We start from the raw sequence: 21553 nt of genomic DNA, 5'->3' as shown, positions 1-21553 counted from the left end.
AAACCTGTGAAACGACTACATTCATGACAGTGATTGAATCCTTGACTGACCAAAATGGGAAGTGCCTTTAATATCTGTAACTTAATGATGTACCAGAATATAGTCCTGTATGATGTTTACATAAAATAAAATTATTCTACACGTTCTGTCTGGCCAGAACAGATCATTTGTGTGCAGCACTGTGTTAAACTGATATTCAGTATAATGATGCTAACACTATGTAGAGTTGGGTATTAGGAACAGGATCCAGCTGTATAATGGCTATGAAACATACTTTTCATTTTTTTAAACCCCAATTCTTAAAAACTGAGCTTGCAGTGGCTAATTTTAGACATGCTCAGAAGTGTGGCTAATCTCAAAAGACAGCTGAGATTGGGAAGATTGTAATCACCCAAAATATTTCCTTCAAGGAAGAAAGTATGACTAACGATGATGTGTGTCGTACAGCGTAACCCAAGAATGGTGTGCTTTGAATGAAGTCATAATGCCCCAGAATGAGCTTGTCAGGGCATACAAGCAAGACTTAAAACAAAAAATACTATGCTTTTCCATGCCAAGATATTTTTATTTTTCTTGTTTTAAGCCATTTATCAGAAAAGAAATAGCTGACTTTTTGGTTTTTAAATTATGTTTATAGACACCTGAACAGTGTTTTTTGCTTTCAATATTTTGACCTTTTCATAACTAAAAGAAATGTGTCAGCATCAGAATGAATCTAACTTATAAAAGACCCCAGGGGTGGATGATATGGTTGATAGTGTTTACATTATTTCCAATGTTATATACTATAGTATTACAATATAGCTATTGTAAACAAAGTAACTCATTAATCTAATTGATGTTTAGTGCAATCAATAGTGTTCCACTGTCATACTTAAAATTAGAAGAAAAAAAAAACTCTTGGTCTTTAATAACCCATGTCATTAGTTTATACTTAAAATCTGCTTGGAATAATTCATTTTTACAACAGATTTTTGTAAAACATTTACACAATCATTTTACCATCATAACATGACACCACTGACATCTTATACCCTAAAACCCTTTCAGGTAACACAGAAAAAGACAAGATGACACCCATCTTTGTTTTGTGCATAACAGCACGCAATTTTAATTACCATGGGGAGCAGAGAGAGAAGGGAGTTTGACATGAGGGAGGAAACGGAAGCATCAGGGAAACTGATGCCAAAGGGAAACTTCCCTGCCACACACAGTGGAGACATCACATTACATCACACGCTACATTTAGTAACAAATTCTTCCCAGCCCTACATGGTAATGTCGATAACACTTCACTTGTGGTTGTTGATATAAAGCACTCTAGGAAAATCAGAGTTTTGCCAGCTGCACCCTAGACAAAGATGAGGTTCAAACTTTAAGTACATTTTGAACTACCTCAGTGGGAGATAAAACATAAAACACTTAAAAACAAGAGTTAGCAGGTCTCACAGAGAGGAAACAAGTTCTAGGCAAAACAAAACAGAGTTCACAGTTAATCGCTTCATTATTTTTTCACCAAGTAAACCCCCCCAATTCATTGACTAGGATGCAGCTACTTTTTCTACAAAGCAACGAAAGAATAAATAATGTGTACAATTAAACAACATCAAGGAGAAGAAACTTTTTTTTCCCAATCGATCTTGTTTAACTGTGAACATTTGGGAAACAATGGATATGAACAGTGATGGTTTAGAGCGTACAGTGCCTGAAGCATCCTGTAGACGTCTAAAACAGACTAAGAACACAGTGTCTGAGTTTTCTCTAGTGCTTTTACAGACAACCAAACCTGATCATCTAAACAGTGCCATCCAGCGTCTGTGCCAATGTGCTTGAGTTAGCCTGTTTGAGGTGCAGATCACTTTCGATCTCCTGCTTGCCACAGCTGTAAAAAATGAAACCAGATTAATCATTTATAGTTAATACTTAAATAATATTTTGACAATCTGATCATTTACATGTGTGATCTGATAAACTGTGCAGTGTAAACACATTTTTTTACACATGAAAAGACTAATGTAAAATGTAAAATCTAAATAAATGTGTTGAATATTTTACTATATGCTTTTGGTATTAAAGTAAGTTTTACCCAAGTACAGTATATGACTGGAATTAAAAGGTGAGTCTTCTATTTACTTTCCAAAAATGAAAAGATATCACTGGGAAAAAAATGCATCACCTGGATAAGTGGTAGGAAATGCCAGTAAATAACAAACTATAGAAATTACTTTAGAGAAAGTCATTTTATTTAGTGTTTAAGTAAGACAGTTTTACTCTGAGTACTTGCTTTGATTTTCAGTGGAATAAAAGTCCTACTATTAACAGACATAAGTAAAGAAAAGTGTTACCCAGAGACTGGTCCGTTTCCTGTTCTCTCATTTAACTGCTGGTCCAACTCAGAGAGCAACTTCAATATATTCAGAGCAGCCTGTAGTGGTGAAGAACAGTATGAGTTAACTGCAGTGAACGGTTACTCACTTTACTACTACTCTGTAAAGTCAAAAGCACATTTCCGTGGTAGCAGGTATTCTTCAATAAAAAAGTGCAGGTAGTGTAGCAGTGTGTACGGCTTCTACTATGGACACAGCTGTGCTACAGTCTTCTGTGTGCCATCATCATACATCAGCCTGACCTAAACTGTGCTTATTTTGGTTACCCTCACTTGGCATCACATATCCTCTAAAGATATATGATAAAGTCACTTCATTGTATGTTCTTGAAACATCTTGAAAACAGTTGGGAAATATGTTTTTATTTTTAAATAAATTACTTCTAACATGCTTCTCTTTCTGGATCCATAAGGCTTGCTCATAAGGTGTGCACACTGAGAAAGTAAACTGGATCACTTCTGAGGGCTTCTCCTACTGCCCTGAGGAAATAAAAGAAAAATCAGATAAGCAGTCATATTGGCACTGCTTTGTTCTGAGCAATACTGACTGTGGATAAAATAGGCCTTCATAACAATGAAATACTAAGTTATAATAAATCTGCTGGTATTTTTCATGAAGCTCTCTGCCATGCTTCAACTTTGCTTCATTTATTAATTTAAACACTCCTAAATTTCTAATTTCTAATCATTCCTACTCTGGGATGTTCTCTCATGTGTAGCTTTGAAAAAAACCAAAAAAAACCCCAACTCACCATATCATGACAGGATTCTACATCTTTCCCAATCCCGTGACTGATGAGCGGGGGCTGGGAGGAGCAGTTAATCAATGACACAAACTCGTTCTTATTGTTTTTAGGAAAATCTTTGTATTCCACCTGCAAGCAGATGAAAAATTTCAAAAGTTTTAGTCCAAAGGAATGCATACACACAAGTTGAAAGTACATCAAAGCACCATATGCAGGTGGTTACCTGCAGGCCCTGCACAGATGCAAGAAAGCCGAGTTGTTCAGAGGGCCTGGTGAGGGGTCCATGGGGCAGCTGGGTCATGATATTTTTGTTCTTTAGGATAGTCTCAGCAGTCAGGGATGTCCCTGCATAAAGCAGCTCGTTGGCAATCATGGCAGTGATTGTGGCCTTTCCTGGGTTGGGCATAGCTCGACTGTAGTCCTTGGCCTGGGATCCTTGGCAGACCCCGACTGCTTGAGCCACCTCAGGCACCATGGGCAGGATCCCTGCAGGCAGCTGCTGGTGGCTCAGGTAAGGCAGGCGGAAGTCCTCCTCCTTGGAACCTTCAAAAGAGTTTTAAAGAGGAGCTCAATTAAGAGCAATACAATAATACAGTGTGTGTGTGTGTGTGTGTGTGTGTGTGTGTGTGTGTGTGTGTGTGTGTGTGTGGGGAGTGGGTGGCGGGGCCCTGCATTGAACCAGCTTTGAGGGGGCCCAGCTTGCAAAAAGTTGAGGACCCCCCCTGCATAGAGTACAATGTATTGTATTGTACTCTATGAGCACTGACTGGGAGTCTGGTAAAGGAGATCTCTATCAAGAACACAACTCACCCAATGCCACATCCTCTACAGAGCCAGGTTCAAAGAAGGTCACTTTGCGCCCATCACCAGGTTTTTTCACTGGGGTCTGAATATTACAAACACAATATACATACATCAAGGTTGATCTGGTCTGCCATGTTTATTAAACTTCCTTAATAAATGTCTAGAAGTACCTTCTCATCAGTTTTGAGTGCCGGTTTGGGGGGTTGAGGCTGAGGCACTTTATATCCCAAGAGCTCAAGCATTTTCTCTGCTGCGTTTCTCTTGGCCACCTTTTTGCTAGGTCCCATACCCTCTGCAGACTGGCCGCACACTGTCACCTGTGCCAGAAAGTATGCCATGTTCACAGATCAAATAACTGAAAAGGTGAAAAGCTATGGCAGAGAAGTCATGTTTAATTTGCAGTTGACTCACCTGCATGACGAACTCCCGGCGCCGCGGTAGACCTCTCTCTGTCACCATGCTGTACTCTGGCTCCTTCTCCTTCTTGGCCTGTTGGATCTGAGCCAGACGGCTGATAGGGTTCATACCCTGACCGTATTCTGGGCTCGTCTGCAGCTGTTGGCAAGACAGGTTAAACATTACTTCGTGAAGAGTCTTTGGTTCTGTGCTGATTTATCCTCATTTCAGCTCAGCAGTTTTATTACCTTGATGATGGATTTAGGTTTCTTCTTGATGCGAGGCAGCGTCTTTTCCACACTGGGTATATGGGGTAGCCTCTTCAACTCCCCCAGTACTGCTGCTGCTGCCAGCTTCTTGGCAATCTTTTTACTCTTTCCCTCGCCTTCTCCAGTGAACTCCCCAACTATAACACGCACTACAAAACTCTTCATGTGTGGGGGGCCTTCTTCCTTTAAAACCTGTAAAAACCAAGATGTCACAAATTAGCATGTTGAGAGGCTCTTATGTTTCATGATTGAACTGGATAAGCAACTCAGTTAAACATCTAATTATTACTGACTTGATGTACAGTATATGTATGCAAGGTTTATAGCAAATACATTTATACATCACCTCAAAGTTTACTGGTAAGTTACGTTTAAGTGCAATTTCAAACACTTGACTGATTTCTGATTTGTTGAGATTCTCTTCCTCAGGCTCTCCGTTCATCTGCCGAGAACAAAAAACATATTAAAAAAGAAAAGCAATAAGCTGGGATAAAATTGCTCAAAAGCTTTCGAGCACTATTTCATGCTGACTGTGCACATCTGTTCTCACCACTGGCAAATGTTGCAATATTGGCTCCTTTTGCAGCACTTTCATGGCCTTGGCAGCAGCATCATGTTTGGCTAACTGCCGCGTGCGTCCCTTCCCAATAAACTGCTGGCCTCCAATTGATAGTTCCATGTGGTATATCATTGGTCCAACTGGAGGAAATGGGTAGTAGTACCTGGACACACATCAGCATATTCAACTGTCAGATACAATCGTTTTTCCATCCCAGAAAAAAAACTTGATGAAACGAAATGGCAGAATGCTCTCACTGTTGCATAGAGCGCTGGTAAGGCCCTGGAGCCCGCACATTGTAGTTGAAGTTTGGTGGTCTCATCCCCGGGTATGGGTCGATGGGTTTAAACATAGGCTTCTTACCAAGTTTCATACATAGTGCATTCAACTCCATGGTATGCGTTATGCCATCTGCTATAAGGTCAATAAAGCCAAGATAAAAATATATGAGTCAACTCTGCAAATCTTGAACAAGCATTAGAAAAAGACTGCAACCAAACCAGTGGGAGCAGCCCACCTGGGTTCTTGCCTGTGTTGCGGGGTGTCCTCATGGTGGGCTTGGGGAGTGTTGTCTCATCGAGGGCAGATGCAGCAGCGGAATGCTGGGCTTTCTTGATGCTGGTCCCCTCTGCCTCCCAGTGCTGATCTCCCAGTGTTAGCCTCACTGAGAAAATCTGACAGAGGCAAGAGCCACAAGAAAAATGATGAGATTCTCTGTTGCTAGCATGAATTTGTGATAAAATGTGATAACAGCACAGATGGAAACACTACATAGGTCTGTTTGTAAAGGCTACTCCCATCATACCTTGGAGTGAGCTGGCCCTTGCTCACAAAGTAGCTTATATTCAGGTTGGATCTTGTTGAAACGGGCTAACTCATTCACCAAACACATGGGGGTCTTCTCTTTAGGGTTTGCCATGTTAGATACTGTAACAAAAAAAGATCCTAAATACTCACAATAAACAAATAGGTATGGCCACTAACACAAAAGGTTCCTCCTCATCCCAAAATCGGACAGAAAATACACACATCAGCAAGACATGCGAGGAATGAAATACCTTTGAAAACAATAAATATTAAATCCTAAATATTTCAGATGCAGCTACTGTGACATACACAAAGCTCTGCATAGACAGTACAATATGTGGGAGGGGTTTGAACAACAAAGTGTGACAAATACACTTCTGCAAACCTTTATGGAAAAATGTGACATGTGCAAACACAAATGTAAGTGGCTTAGCAAAACATAGCAATGTTAAAAAATAATCAAATGGCAGCAAAAAGGACAAACCTGTGGTGGTACTGTAGGGAGTAGCTGAGCCCGCAGGGAGAGCAGAGTTCCTGATGGGCTGGCTGGCGCTCTCCGAGGGTAGCGTGCCTGAGGCACAAGGGATGCTGTAGCCGGGCTGTGGCTGCCCTAGCTGCATTGGGGCAGAAGCAGCAGGCATGGGGCTAGCTGGACACTGAAACTGGAGCTGGGACATCCTTGTTGGTCTTGTTTAGTCAATGGTAGGCTGAAGTTGAGTTAATTTTGCAATGCAGAAATGGCGAGGGGAACTGTTTGATTGAGGAGGTCTGATGGTCTCTGCCTGGAAAGTGAGGATATAAAATAAGTAACACAGATGAGTATATATCTACATACAAAGGAGAGCAGAGGTTGCTCCGCTCAGTTGTCTTCTAAACAACTTAGGGTGACAGTTGCTGGAGCTCCCAGCAACAAAGGTGCACGTGACAGGGCCCCCCGTGTGTGAACACACTGACAGAGTTCATTATGCAGTTAAAAATTTCAGTGTGACTTCAACACAATTAATGCATATACAACAAACCTAATTAATGACAGCACTGCCCTTTTCAAGTTTTGCTTCACTGCATCATAATATTCACGCAGGTCTTTAAAGTAGCTGAAAATATGCAAAAACATAAACCAGTGGCGACTGTAGAGACCAAACATAGGTCAGCCGGCATATCAACATTAAAAAAGGCAACATTATTCATCAGTCACAGCAAACAAGGCGGACACATCTGTGTCACCAGTGGCATGGCCAATACTGCATATGCCGTGTTGATAGAGCCAAGCCTGCATTAGCTGAAACAATACAAACACTGTGAGCTCGGTTTATGCTTTTTTTCTTCATTAACATCATGTGTAAATTAAGGATGCAATTGATACAATGACAGATAAATGATTATATGACTTATATTATTATATTTTCATTTCAGGTGCAGGGTTGGGAGGTGTTCATCACAGTGTTGGGGGCCGTTTGAGCCTTTGCATACTGTGATATGATACAACTAAAACTCGCATGCAGTGGTTTTAAACATGTACTACATCATGCCACTTAAGGTTTTCAAGCCGGACTCATTGAGAAAACGTTAACCTAAACATTAGCTTGTTTTTCAACAAGATACAAGCTAGCTGGTATAAACGGGGTGTAAACTGCTCGCATCAATGCAGACACGGTAATGCCTACACCTAACTAGGCTCGTACATTTCCTAATGGTTTGACGATATGTGTGAAAATATCTATATAACACATTTGCTGTCATTAAGACATTAGCTGTCTCTGATGAAGTCAGGCCGCCGGGTGGCTAAAAGCTTCCCAAAAGGACCATGTTAGCCAACTAGCTACAGAATCAGGGATGGAGATAATGGGACAGCCTCTGCAGAAACTAAGAGTATCACTTCATTGACAGCAGCAATTGTATCTTCAGGAGGATGTACTCTCAGCTCATAAGAGGTAGTATCTAACACTCGTTTATTAACTAAAGCAAAGGTTTTTTTCCCCAGTTAGTCTTAAGAGCCGTTCAAACTGCTGGCTAAGCTAGCTAACCCTCGTCAAGGCACGAAATAAGCCTCACCTCGTCGCTCCTTTTGTTCAGTTTTTAGTTACTCCATAGGACACGTTGCTTTAGTGTCGTTTGCTTTTGTTAGTGGCCAGTTTCAAGAGTCAGTCTATGTTATTTTTATATCAAAATGCGGGCGGCGAGGAGGTGGACATTGGGAAGACAGGGCAAACACTAAAGAGAATGGCCCGAGCTGGATTCTTTCTTCCGGAAGTGACATCACACACGGGAAGTGCTTCCAGAATAAAGCAGGACTGAGTGGACGATGGAAAAGCACCTTTAACGCGTTTCTCTTGATTTATCTGTGCAACTGGTCATTGACACATGCTCATTCGTTGACACAAAGAGTAACTGGTAGCTAAAGCAATATAAAACACACACATACACGCCCACAGAATAAGAACATGGTGTTCGGAATTTTATTTTGGTAGTATCAATCAGCCAAAAACACTGGTTTTGCAGCAAAATGAATCCCCATGGTGTAAAAAAGAAAAAAGAAAATGCACACACAAATAACTACCAAGCTCATTAGGCTAGCTAATAAATATAAATTTCATCATGATTCACTATAAAATATTGCTTCTATGGTCTATAATCCTTCCTAAACTCAGTCGCTTCAGGGAAAGAGCAGTGAGTGAGTGAGCTGGTTACAAGTGGTAAGAGTCCTGCAGGTTAGAGGTTGTGCGCCTGGCAGATGTTCAGAGAGTCTCTCAGCATCAGGTCACGCAGGCGCCACAGTGCATCTGCCATGGTGGTGTGCGCTCCTTTGCTCTTCAGCCAATGAGCTGGCAGACGGCTCTCTTGCTCTTTGGTCAGGTGAGCATCTCGCCTTTGCGCTGAAACACAGAGTTCTTGATTTATTTTTGTGAGCAGTGTCATGTTCCATAACAGCCATGCTATGAAAAACACCAATTACGATTAAGTAATCTGTATCTATGCATCTATCTATTATACACTGTTGTTGACTTAAATGTGAACAGTAATCATATAACCAGTAACGGCAAACATATTAAATAATGTTAAATCAATATTAAATCACGTGCTGCAAATGCTGTATGATGTTTCATTTCTGTCAACATTGAGGCTTCTAAACACACACAGACGGACAATGAGATGACCCGAGCAGTCGCAAGTAAAAATATGAATACAAAACACAGCACAACACCTTTGAGTGTTTGGTCCCACTTGCTGACAGTGGTAGACTCTGAATTCAAGCCCTCAATGTACTTGAGGTAGGCCTCTGAGTGGAGCACCCTCTGGGTCTTTGGTGGTGGAGCCACAAACATGGGCGAGGTGGGTTGTAGGTGTGCAGGTTGGCCTAACTGGCCCTGCCCTGGATACGGTGGAGGAGCAAGCTGTCCTGGGCTGTACATCCCAGGCTGAAGTGGAAAAAAAATGTTTTTTCTTAGCACATGGCCAATATGTGGAATACTAAATTATAAAATAAAAAAAACACATAAACCATGTCAGCATGCTAGTCATAACTGCCACAAGACTATCATTAAAGCCACTGTAACTGCAGCACAGATGACCAGCATGTTGATGGATTATGCAGGAAACAAAATTATCAGTATTTATGGCAAGTAATTCATCTACAGTTCAAAAGTATGTTAACTATGTATGTAAAACTGTAGGGCCAAGCAGGGCTCACCTGTTGCATAAAGTTTCCTGATGCTGGACTTCCTGCCATGCCATTCATACCAGCACCCATCATACCTGTTAAATCAGAATAATAATCATTTCTGTCTGGTAACTATGATAAACTTGGGATGGTGTGCTTTATGTTCAGAGTTAACACTGTGCAAAAACAAATATTAAGTGTTGGTTTTACAGTTACTTGTATACAATGTTAGTTTTGGAACATTAGTTGAATGTTAATTGTTGGGTATCAGTGGTGTCCCATGCATTACATGTGTAAATGTGGATCCTGTATATTTAAGGTGTGCGATGTGAATACATTTTGATATCAGAAAACTTTGAGTGCTTTGTGAGTGGATCAGGCTGTGCAGCCTGTGGACCAGGTAAACCCCTCCAGCAGGAGAGACACGACTGGATGTGACTGAGCAGGTGTGGCTAGGACAGTGGCCCTTACCCTGATGAAGCATGCCAGGGTACCCAGGCATACCTTGCTGGAGATGGTGAGGAGGCAGGTGGGGGCCCCCGGCGGGATGAGGTGGCATTGGGGCCACACTCAACAAACCGTCATGGGGGCCCTGCATGGCCATGTAAGGTGGGCCGTAAGCTCCCATCATGCCTTGGGGGAAGAGGGCGAGGAGAGGACAACATAACCATGCATAAGTGACATGCACCTGACTATGAAATAACATGCACTACTTCTGTACACAGCGGCCCCTTTCACACATTCACCTTAAGCCATAAATGGTGTGGCATTATGTGTCCAAGCTGATTTTCTACGTTTGCTTAGGAATATTCAAATATCTAAAAATATTTCTACTTAACTTTCATAATTACAAAAGCAGAAATGATCCCAGGTAAAGCATATTCATTGTCTTGTCTTACTGATGATGGTTGTACATAACTTCAAAGTAGATCAGATGACTAAATGATTAAACAATATGATTTGAAGTCCATTATTTATGCAACTTCTGCAAAAAATCTCTGTTTCTCCAGCTGTGCCAACACAGAAAATAATCAACGGTCATGATAACCCAGTAAACTTTGCCATTAAAGAGGTGATGTTAGAGGGTTCTTGTGTGAAAGGGCCCGATGATATAAATGGGCTTTAAAATGTTAGCAGGCAAAACAGGCATGAAAGTTAAACAAAAATAAATAAATAAAGTTATTCATGCAGTCAATGACATGCAATGTAAAATATGAAGCTAATGATAATAAAAATTATACAACAAAAAATATGAAACAGCAGCAAAAGAAGAAAAATGTTGCTTTAAGAATGTAGTTTTGAGTCTAATGGTTAGAAAACTAGAAGATTACGATTCGTAAACAGTCCAGCCTCATTTCCCTGCTGCCATGTTGTCAAGCACTCGTGCTGTCTCTGAGAGGGGTTACCTGACACAGGTGTCATGGTCTGGTTTATCATGCCCATAGTGCTAGGCGAAGGCACCATCCCCATCAGTGCCCCTACGGGGGTACCTGCTCTTGGGGACACTTGCTTCTGGGGTGGCCGATCACGCTCTTGTTGCTCCACTATTTTGGCTGCACGTTCTGCAACATACAGAAATAATTATGTCTTGACTTCACTTCACATCAAAGAGCTTTTGCACCCAATCACATCTTCTCCTCTCACCTTCATACTCTGCTTTCTTGGAAGCCTCGAGGTTCCTCCACTCGGTGCCCACCAGTCGACTCAGTTCCCCAAAGGAGAAATCTGGGTGTCGAGCCTTGATGACTGCCCGCATTTCACTGCTGAACAGGATGTAGCCACTCATGTTGATCTTCCTCTTGGCCCCTTCCTTCTTTGACAAGCCCTTCACTTTAGGTGTGGACTTCATGAAAAAAAAAAAAAGTTAACAAGACTAGTTAAAAATTAAACGGGTTGGGTGTTAATATTAGGGACAGGACTTTGAAGCCTTTGGACATAAGATTTGGGGTTCAGGAGAAGGCTATAGTCTCTTTGGAGATGTATGGGTACCTGGGAAGGTGTGTATGGCATGACATCCATATCAGTTGTCATTGGGGTTTGCATCTGAGGCATAGAAGGTGTAGCTGGAGCCTCCTCCTCCTCATCCATGTCTTCCATATCATCATCTGCATCCTCAATATCTGCCAGTTTAACCTCAAGCTCTTCTATCTTCTTATCCAAAAAGGGGGACGCTTCCTTCTGTGGCACTATGACTTTCCTATGCATGGTACCAGTACAAGAGAAAACAGAAATTCTTACTGGGCAAAAAAAAAAAAGTAAGCTTTAAATCAAAATCAGTGTTCTGCTTAACTTACTGACCTGAAATAGTAGATCTCATCTTCCACCACTTTAGAAGAGTATGAGAAACGTTTTAGCCCCTTGAACTTTTTCATCTGCTTCTCAGTCTCGATGTAGCGGCTCTCACACAGCAGGATATCCTCTTCTGGAACCTCGGTTGGTCTGCATGACAGGTAGTCCTTAAAGGAGGACACCATACATTTGCCTGAGAGCATAGAGAAGGAGAAAACTTGTTCATAAATAAGACATTTGATGACAGTTAATGAACAACCATTATTAGAAGTATTTGGGACTCAAACTCTGTAGCATAAATTAAAAAAACACCAGGGTAAAAATGTAGTTTCAGTACATGATGGATGTTCTGATTTACAAGAAGTATGAATGCAATACCTATGAAACAGGTCATGGGCAAGGTCTCCTCCAGGTTACTCAGAAACACCTCTCTCTTGTAGAACATCTTTGTGGGCTCGTGTTCGGTTTCCTCCGGATGAATGAAGATGGGTCCAAAAAAGAAAGTAGTTCCATTCTGCACCCACAGCTTCTCTATCCTGCAGCCCAGACAAGGGAGTCATGTTATCAATAGTTAATGACTCCATCATAATCATGATATAACCAATATTAATAATCCATTTCAATGACAGGGAGCATAAATAAACTTCCACTCACCTGGCAACCCGGGGCTTGGATAGACCATGTGACTGGATGTAAACACAGTCTCCCACTTTAAACCACAAGTTGTTGTAGCGCAACTGCTCATAGTGCTGACAGCCAGGCTCAGCTCCACTCATCTCCATGGGGACATCCTCTCTCTCCTAAATGAATAAACATGCCCACACAAAGGACTCAGGTGTTTGTTTATATGTGACAAACTTTTAGACTTGGTATTAACTACTCTGAATGCTAGCTGGCTCCTTGTCGAGACTTGCCTGATAAACATTTACGAGTTAATTAATCCCCTGTCGTCGAGGTCAACTGACGGTTCTTACTCTGCGACAAAACACTCAGTGTTCTATTTCTTTTTTTTACTTGACTACAGATGTGTTACACTGAACTTGGCTAGTGGGTTACAGCATCCTGATTTAGCAGACCTCCTGGGAAGTCCAAAAGTAGCTAAAATATTAAAGTGTCACAATTATCTGAACCCACAATTTATCTTTGTTGTATCATTTTATATGCTGCTACAATGACCCATTTCCCATGAAAATAAATTAAACACTGCCGCACACTGGATTATAAGCAGCACACAAGGTCAAATTGGAATTATACAATAGAGCTATATTATGTATAGTAATGTCATATTTAAACACTTGAAAACACATTGTCATCTCACCTTGTCCACATAACTGTTGTTGTCTGTATATGAGAATGTCTCCTGGTCAGGCTTGGCAAACATGGAAGCAACACGGACAACAGGCAACGGCACCTCTCGAGAGGCAAGTTTCACAGAGCTTGGGGGCATGGCAAATATCTTGATCTTCTTGAATGATTTGTTCCTGGCTGTGTAGCGGGACTCACAGACGTAGACATCCTCGGCTCTGTAGCCGTCAGGTTGAAGTTTGAAATAATCCTACAGAAACAAGAAAAAAAAGTCATGAGTAGGTCAACAGATCACTGCGTTAAATGTTCTTTGTGTGGTTCAGACTCCACTTTGGAACCTACCTTCACGAACATGACCACACATTTGCCCAGGACTTTACTGATGGACACTTTGTTATAGTAGTCACTCTTGAAGACCTCCTTCTCCAGAAACTTTCGTGTGGCCAGGTGGAAGGTTTCACTGGGCCTGTAGAACCAGCAGCCGTACAGCCACTTCTCACCTTCACACAAAAAGACATAGTCATGGTCATATTAGCAATAAAATCACAAAAATACAATTGAAATCATTTGATATTTTTTATGTATTAAAAAAACAAAAAACAAACAACAACTTCTGTCTAAATAAAATAATCCATAATGAGAAATATTTATTTGGTTAGTGCTGTATTTGACAATTTGATTGGTTCTCAGAATATATTATGTCCTATGATTTGTGACAACTTGTAACAGATCATATCTAACATTTGCTGTTTCATACATGTACACTGATATCTGATTTGTATCCAGCTGATTTATATGAATAAAACATGTTGCCAAAAAAGTAAATGATTTGTTAACCTGCTTCATCCTCCCACAGACGTTCAATACAGACAATGTGTGGTTTAAGGTTCGGCTCTGATGGCTCCACGTAGACAAAGTCTCCCACACGGTAGGTCCTGTTTTCAAAACTACAGTCCTGACTATACACCCGCTCCGACTCGGACTCTGAAGCGTCTCCTGGCTGGTCCTCTGCTTTTGCACCGTCTTTGAATGAGAAATATCATTATTTCAAATTACTGTCACATCAACATTTTATGATACTCCTCAAACTGTGTATAATGAAAACAAAGCTCACCTTTGTTCTCCTCTTCCTCTTCATCACCCTTCTTTTCCTTGTCCTCCTCAATCTCTTTGGGAATTTTCTCCCTCTTTTCCTGATCCACATCACTGTGCAGGTGTTTTAATGTGTAGTTGAGTGCAGTGGACAGCAGAATTTCTCCATTCTTGCATAGCTCATCCCTGATCTTAATGAAAAACTGTTGTAGTTCCACTGAATCCTCAAATATCTCTGAGTCAGTCCTGCAAATGAAAATAGGACAGTGTGTAAACATTGGTGCACATTTTAGCCGTTTGTTTGTGAGGTTTAAATTAACCCCTTTCTGAAAATGTTGTTTTTGTACATAGACTGAACAGAGCCAACACTTGATGTTTTCTGGTGCAAATGTATGCATACCTGTGCAGCCTCCTTGCCTTCTCCAGAACTTCAAACATATGTTCCTGGAAGACATCCAATCTCCTATAGCGGCCACGTTCCACGTTCATTCTGATGACATCAAAGTTAAGTGGTTGCTTTTCAGGGGCAGCAGGATCCACAGCAGGAATTTCAGCCAGTGAGTCACTGTAGCATCGGCCCTCTTCATCCTGGTGACCCATCATGGACACAAACAGGTTCCTGATCAGCTCTCGTACCAGAGGTCCCACAGCAGGAGCCCCACTGTCCTCGCCTCCCTCCTGCTGCTTGCGTGTCTCCAGTAGCACGCGGTGCAACACAAGAGCATCTCGATAGATCAGAGACTCTGGCTCATTGTAAATGCAGGCATTGTTGAACATGAGAGCAAAGTCCTCCACCAGATTTTCTACATCCTGGTAACGGCCTGCTGCCATATGGCTTCGCAGGCGCTCCATATCGATGGGGCGCTTGATAGTAGCATAGTAGTCAGGCAACTCTGCACGAGACGGCAGCCGGAGGAAGATTGTGCTCAGGCGGCGACCTCGGCGGTCAGTGAAATTTCGCACAGCATCGTAGAGCTCATTTAACCTCTGCTGGAGAGGGGTGAGGTATTTGGACTTCTTTGGAGAAACACCACTCTTTCCTAGAGAAACAAAACACACAGAATTAATTAGATTAGATAATATTTGACACAGTGCAACCAATAGCAATATGAAACCACTGAATTCTTCAACCCAATAGTTGCCATTGTATTGATGGTATAACGGGGTGGTTAAAACTTGGTCTGATGGTGGGCACAAGAGATAAGGGGTGATCCCTCATGGGGTTATCAATTCAACAAAGTTCCTCCACTTGGAAGTGTGCATGCAGCTGTCCAGTGTTGCATTAATACCAGATTAATTTCAAAAGTCTGCACTGTTCTACCAAACAATAATGTAAATATCACGGCAACAAATTTACTGTGATGAATTAGTCAACTCCAGCATGTTTCAAGCTAGGAATAACACTATTCAAATATTTAAGTGTGTTTAGAAAATGGTCAGTAGTAATGTTAGGTGTAAACATGCAAAAAAACAGTGGTATGATCAAACATACTTAGTTTCAATTTGGGAGATCCCAAATCATCCTCTTCAGGCGGAGGTCCCAACTCCTTGCGCTTGTCCTTCAGTATCTTCTCTAGAATGTCAGCATCATTATATACCTATAAATAGATAAGAGAGTCAGAAAAATACAGCACAAGTAAAAATTGCTGTGCTTTATTAATAGCAAACATGAAAGTTGAGTAATTTGTTTTTTTTACCCTCCCACACACACACATATCCTACCTGAGATCCCTCTTCATTGTAATGCCGGGCATTACGGAACATCAATTTCATGTCATCCATTAGAGCTTCCTCTGTGGCATAGCGTTCACTGCGAACGTTGTGCTCAATAGTCTTCAGGTCCATCGGCTCGAGGATAACCTTATAGTAGTCAGGGTAGTCCTTCTTGGATGGCTTGACCATAAAAAGATCACAAAGACGGCGACTGGTGCCTGCCTCCCTCGCCTCAGTCACTGAAGCATACAGGGTTTTCATTCGGTTCTTTTTGATGTTTTTCTTGTGACTTGAAAAGAGGCAAAGTAGAACAACTATAAGCACAGCTGACATCAGAAGTATGAAAAGAAGAACATGAAAACCAAGAAATCAGGACTGATGTATTTTGTTGTCTTGAAAAACCATCTTTACGCTTCTCAGAAATAGCAATGCATGCAAAAGCAGAACTAACAGAAGGAGAGAAAAAATTGTTCATACCTTTTCCTCTTGATGCTGCCTGCATCAGATGACAGAATGCTGTCTCCATCATCATCATCTCTCCTCAGAAGTTCCCTCTTTTTTGCCTATACAAACAGATCAAAAGACTCAGATAACTCAGAAAACATCTTCTAGCACAAGCTGACGCAGCAGGATGCAGAAGTCATTACCTGCATGATCTGCTGAAGCCTAAAGGCCCGTTTATAAATGCTTGAGTTAGGCATGTTGTAGCGCTTTGCATTCTCAAACATCAAAGTGAGGTCAGCATCCATCTGCTCCACACTCTCATACTCTCCATTCTTCATTTTTGCCCTAAAAAGAAACAAAAGGCGGTTTAAGATTTGAACGTCCTCCAAAGCTAAGTCTTTCAGTGTGAGCTCATAACCCAACAGTTGATGTAATTAAATATTCCAATCAATCAAATTGACTGACTTATTTTTGAACAATCTGCCATTTTGCTTCTTGAAATAATACTGTCCAAATCGACTGAATGATTTCTCCTAACCTGATCTGTTGCAGACAGATGGGCTGTTTGATCTGCTGATAATAGTCGGGATATTCCCTGCGAGAGGGCAGTTGCTGGAAAGGTTCGGAGAAGAGTTGCCCCTGGTTGTTCCTGGCGCCCCTCACGGCCTCATACAGCTGGAAGATCGGGTTGCTCATCTCCATACTAGAACTCTGACTCTCAGCCTCCGACTCGACTTCGTCATAGCACACAGAGCCTACAAACATTTGCATAGTAAAATTTTATTCTTTTAAACATTAACATGAAGTACATTTTCCTGCTGCCTAAAATGCTGATACTTACCAGAGAGCATGGGGTCGTCCTCACTCTCTGAGCCATAATGAAGCGCTATGCTGACGCCGGAAAGTCGATCCCCCTGACCAGACCTGCGATTTCTGAATGGGCACAGTGCAGACACAAGAAACACAGCAAGTGGATCGTCAGGATTTACTTTTCAGTCAATAATTTACTGAAGTTGATGATGAAAATAATACACTAAAAACTCACTGAAGTGAATACCTGATGCGAAGACTAGATTTAGTGGGTTCAGCGTGTTCAAGTTCAGTTTTCCTCTGGATGAAAACTTTCTTTATGGTGTTAGCATCCTACATGATAACAGAACATTTGTTAACATTTAGATTTGCTACTTTTACTTTCTACCAAAAATAAACAAATCAAGACTAAGAAAAGAGTTTACCTTAAAAACCTGAGATCCGGGTTCATTGTATGTTTTGGCATTTTTGGCCATCAGGTCAATATCCTTGGCCATGGCATTGACACTCTTATAATATCCAATCTATGCAAATAAGATAAATTAGTGCCGTTAGAAAAGAACATGACTGATGTTCTGAATTATGTGAATTTTTAAGAAGACTGACACACAAAAATATATGTGAGTGAAATACCTGTATTCTTTGAGCGATAGCTCTCAGATCTATTGGCTCCTTTATAATGGCATAGTAGTCTGGATAATGCTAGGTAAGACAGAGACGCCCAGAGTGAGAAAATACAGAGCAGTGCTGTAGACTGATAAAATAAAATCATAAAAATGTAGTAAGACTGTAACTACTACTTCCAAAAAGGCCAACAGTACAGTAAAAGCAGTTATAAGTTCAGCTACGGTAAATATTCTGATATTAGTGTCTCATCGGCTGAGTAATCATTTTAAGGGCATCATTTGAGGTCCATAAACTCTTCGGGGACTTACCACTTTGGAAGGCAGTTTCTGGAACAGTTCACTGACCAGGCGCCCTGAGGGATCAGTGTGTGACACTATAGCCTCCAAGAGTTGCTCTAACACCTCCTTCAAACTGCCAGTTGAGGTCTAAAGGATGTTTATATAAAAGTTAGTTCTGACGCAGCATTGATTTATGATTTATTACAACAAACACTTTCCATGAAAAACGGATTGAAATTGTATTCATTAAAAAGATGCAGATGTTATTTTTCTATGTGTTAATATGCTACATATATAAATAAAGCACATACGTAACAGCAACAATACATCTAATGAGCAAACAAACTTACTTCATCTTCAGTTGACATCCCTGGAGTATCCATCATGTCATCACCATCTTCGTCGTCATCATCTCCATCTCCAGGCTGCACAAACTCAGTCCTTGTTTGCAAATATACCTCCCACAACTTGCAGGCAGCTCGATACTCCTCACTGTCACTCTAGATTGATGAACATAAAGGACTGTCACAGGGATGTGAAGACACAGTTGCTGACTCTTGAAAGAGTGGCTTAAAGGTAAACATGTCCCGTTAAACTATATTATGATGTCAGAAAAATGTAATCCACCTTTAACAAACAACATACCATAGCAATGATAACAGAATGAACTATTACCTCTATGTCTAATTACTAATTACTGGTTTTCTCAAACGTTTCTCAAACTTGTCTATGACATGTCAGTTATACTTTCCCACAGGCTGGGGTAACTTCTTAAAATGTTTTGTTTAATATGAATAACAAGCCAAAACCCAAAGAAGCTAAAACCAGCTAATGTTTGACATTTTTGCTTAAGAACATTCAATTAGAAAAAGGTTTAGTGCTGAAGTAATATTTTCTCTCTACCTTGTAGAATGATTTGGCATTGCTGAACATGAGCTGGAAATCCGCAGTAAGCTGCTCCACATCCTGATAATCTTCTGACTTTAGCTTATACTGAATTTTTGTCATGTCAATTGGCTGGGACACCATCTCATAATAATCAGGCTGATTCCTGGAAAAAACAAAACAAACATTACTATAATCTCCCCTATATGATTATTCCGTACATTATGCTTTGTATGTTATATATAAGTTAAACTTGATCCATGCCGTTCAATCACAATACCTTCTCTTTGGTACCCTTAGGAAAACTTCACTAAGTTGCCTCCCCTGGTCATCCTTGTGGTCCCTTACAGCGTTGAAGAGCTCATGGCATACAGCAATCTGCAGAGCAGAAATCATTTAAAATCCTTAATATCAGATTCAATATTTTTATAAACACACATGTGAAGCCGCAGGAGATCCAATCCTTTGAACATTTTTAAAACACCAATAAACGCCGATAAATGAACAAATCTAGTGTATTCACCGTGTCTACGGGAGGAACATTGGAGATTCTTCTTCTTTTTCTGGCACTTCCAGGAGTAGAGGAGGAGGCATCGTCGAGGTCTCCTCCTCCGCTCACACTGCTGGAGGGTGAAGTGGCTCTTCTCCTCTTAGAGCTCGCAGACATGGTCTAAACAACAACAGGCTAGCCCGCTAGCTGCAACAGTGAGACGAGATTAAAATTACTTTGGATTTTGGTCGGATTTGCGTGAAATCTATCAGTGTTATCGAGAACAACAACAGTCCATCTTCTGTTTCAATAACAGGACTAAAAGTAGAAGGGTTAGGGTTAGGGCAAGTGTAAACCGGTGAGCGTCAGAGCCGCTTGAATGAAACAAAGCAGGACAAACGGCTGTTAGCTTTGTTATCCTAGCTGGCTTACCGCTTTCCCAACAACACGGCGAAACTAAATATACTTACTTTATTTAAAATATGTGCACGGAAGTAATCAAACAAAAATAAATTCACTTACAAAATGCAATCTTACCCAAAACTCAGCAAAATTTGCCGTAGTTCCCTGAGCGAAAATGTATCACGGCTAACTAGCAAGCTAGTGTTGTTTGAAAACCCCTGCCCGGAAGTTGAGACTGTATTGTTTTTGTGTGTAGAAAAGGAAAGCGCCACTTGAGGCAGTGCTTCCCCCTACAGTTTAGGAATGATACTGCATCCAATAGTTTGTGCCAGCCAGATCCAGCATATAGGTATCAGTCGTAAATTATCCTCAATTATATGATTACGGGCTGAATGTTTGGTTTACTACAAAAAGAGAAATATGGACATGGAAAGTGTGCAGTTAAGTGGAAACTTGTGTAGCATAACCTAATCTTTTTTAAAGGATCAAAATTAAGAGCCAACTTGTAAAAATGAGCTGTCTCCAAATAATTACAAACATCTGTATTTGTGTATAATTATTGTTCAAGTTTATAGTTACATACCCAGACTTGTGAGATTATTGCAGGAAAACAAGAATTCAAGAGAAAAACAACGTATGTCTCACATTAGTTAAAAGAAGAGTAATCTATCAATGCCCTTCATTTTATAATGGGATGGAGAACATAACAGGGACATCTTACAATGTAAATAGGCTACTGCAACAGAAGTAGCCTGGTCAACAATACAAACTTGCTTAATGTTGATACTGTAGAAACCACTTGGTATTAATAGGTCTGTCCTACCTATGTGTTTGATTTCTTTACATTTTAAGGAGTTACTGGCATTTTGTCCTTCAGCCTCACAATATTTACAGCATCATTTGGCTGGTCGGGCACCACCCCTCACACACCTCTGATGGGCCCCGCCCCTCACGTGTGCCAAGCAGCTCGGTAGAGTTTGGACACTGTCCCATGAGTGTGTGGGAGTGTGTGACTGTAAGCATCTCTTTACAATGACTGCAAAACAGCTTTCATTACTTACAAGTGCACATAAGGCCCATTGCTTCAAACACAGCAGTCCTCGTTCACTCTGGGCTTTGCATTTTCAGCATTCATACTGAACTGTGGGGCTTATATGGGCTGCTTGTGAGTTTCTTGTCAGTGCTGTATGATAAATTATTCACAGTGACACGTTGCGCCTGCTTGAAACCCACCTAAAATTGCACATATAGTCTTTACATCACATCTCACACACTCTGCCAAAAAGCCCTATACTGCCAGGAGCCCTCTTACCAAGCAGATGTCCTAAAAGCTGCTTCCTATATAACAGACGGCGTCTTGACTGTCATAAGTTGAATTGCAGATCACGTTGGTAAGAGAACAGTGACTGATTTTATGCTGCACTACGTCCACAGACGTCTGGTTTTCTTGACGTCAGGAGAAGTCTGAGCGCACCCAGCGCTGCGCACAAGCACAGCAACCACATCGCTCCCAGAGGGAAGGAGAACGCATCATTGCCACAGATCGCCATTTAGGTATGTTGGGTTTTTTTCTCCTGTTAAATGCTTACAAAA

At 41.1% G+C, this 21553-nt stretch overlaps 2 protein-coding genes across 4 annotated transcripts; both read right to left on the bottom strand.

Moving 5' to 3' along the window:
* Positions 1–1082: 1082 nt before the first annotated feature.
* On the bottom strand, positions 1083–8186 carry stau1 (staufen double-stranded RNA binding protein 1). 2 transcript variants are annotated; one of them, XM_053316142.1, is made up of 15 exons: positions 8020–8186; positions 6452–6749; positions 5966–6087; positions 5678–5834; positions 5418–5574; positions 5152–5323; positions 4948–5043; positions 4581–4793; positions 4348–4491; positions 4107–4253; positions 3943–4018; positions 3356–3675; positions 3139–3261; positions 2346–2425; positions 1083–1882 (listed from the first exon to the last, which is right to left on the bottom strand). In XM_053316142.1, exons 2-15 carry the CDS (start codon positions 6642–6644, stop codon positions 1795–1797), a joined length of 2088 nt encoding a protein of 695 aa, XP_053172117.1. In that variant the 5' UTR covers positions 6645–6749; positions 8020–8186; the 3' UTR covers positions 1083–1794. The 2 variants fall into 2 exon arrangements, with proteins under 2 accessions (XP_053172117.1, XP_053172118.1); XM_053316143.1 differs by having other exon boundaries at positions 5690–5834.
* A 215-nt stretch (positions 8187–8401) lies between these two features.
* On the bottom strand, positions 8402–20174 carry pbrm1l (polybromo 1, like). 2 transcript variants are annotated; one of them, XM_053315135.1, is made up of 30 exons: positions 20096–20174; positions 19592–19765; positions 19349–19446; positions 19087–19234; positions 18534–18683; positions 18214–18330; positions 17912–17980; positions 17704–17802; positions 17514–17611; positions 17310–17401; positions 17007–17223; positions 16672–16813; positions 16502–16587; positions 16034–16313; positions 15804–15909; positions 14712–15351; positions 14334–14557; positions 14057–14242; positions 13562–13719; positions 13233–13469; positions 12569–12714; positions 12293–12450; positions 11924–12107; positions 11615–11822; positions 11270–11468; positions 11032–11187; positions 10097–10258; positions 9656–9720; positions 9170–9383; positions 8402–8840 (listed from the first exon to the last, which is right to left on the bottom strand). In XM_053315135.1, exons 2-30 carry the CDS (start codon positions 19733–19735, stop codon positions 8677–8679), a joined length of 4947 nt encoding a protein of 1648 aa, XP_053171110.1. In that variant the 5' UTR covers positions 19736–19765; positions 20096–20174; the 3' UTR covers positions 8402–8676. The 2 variants fall into 2 exon arrangements, with proteins under 2 accessions (XP_053171110.1, XP_053171111.1); XM_053315136.1 differs by having other exon boundaries at positions 17526–17611.
* Between the last annotated feature and the right edge of the window lie 1379 nt (positions 20175–21553).

Source organism: Scomber japonicus, chromosome 3 (assembly GCF_027409825.1).
Source record: "Scomber japonicus isolate fScoJap1 chromosome 3, fScoJap1.pri, whole genome shotgun sequence".
In the NCBI taxonomy this organism is placed as follows: domain Eukaryota; kingdom Metazoa; phylum Chordata; class Actinopteri; order Scombriformes; family Scombridae; genus Scomber; species Scomber japonicus.
Note: the sequence above shows the minus strand (reverse complement) of the source record. Positions and strands in the feature narration are given on the sequence as shown.

What these genes read in the sequence shown, in the direction of transcription:
- stau1 (XM_053316142.1), bottom strand. Translation starts at nt 6,644, where the DNA reads ATGTCCCAGCTCCAGTTTCAGTGTCCAGCTAGCCCCATGCCTGCTGCT. An exon ending in ACTTACCAGTAAACTTTGAG is followed by an intron (nt 4,794 to 4,947) that starts GTGATGTATAAA and finishes TGGTTTTTACAG; the next exon opens with GTTTTAAAGGAAGAAGGCCC. An exon ending in TAGAATCCTGTCATGATATG is followed by an intron (nt 2,426 to 3,138) that starts GTGAGTTGGGGT and finishes TCACCACTACAG; the next exon opens with GCTGCTCTGAATATATTGAA.
- pbrm1l (XM_053315135.1), bottom strand. Translation starts at nt 19,735, where the DNA reads ATGTCTGCGAGCTCTAAGAGGAGAAGAGCCACTTCACCCTCCAGCAGT. An exon ending in ACAACAGTTATGTGGACAAG is followed by an intron (nt 12,715 to 13,232) that starts GTGAGATGACAA and finishes TTATTCATTTAG; the next exon opens with GAGAGAGAGGATGTCCCCAT. An exon ending in CCCTGGCATGCTTCATCAGG is followed by an intron (nt 9,721 to 10,096) that starts GTAAGGGCCACT and finishes CTGATTTAACAG; the next exon opens with GTATGATGGGTGCTGGTATG.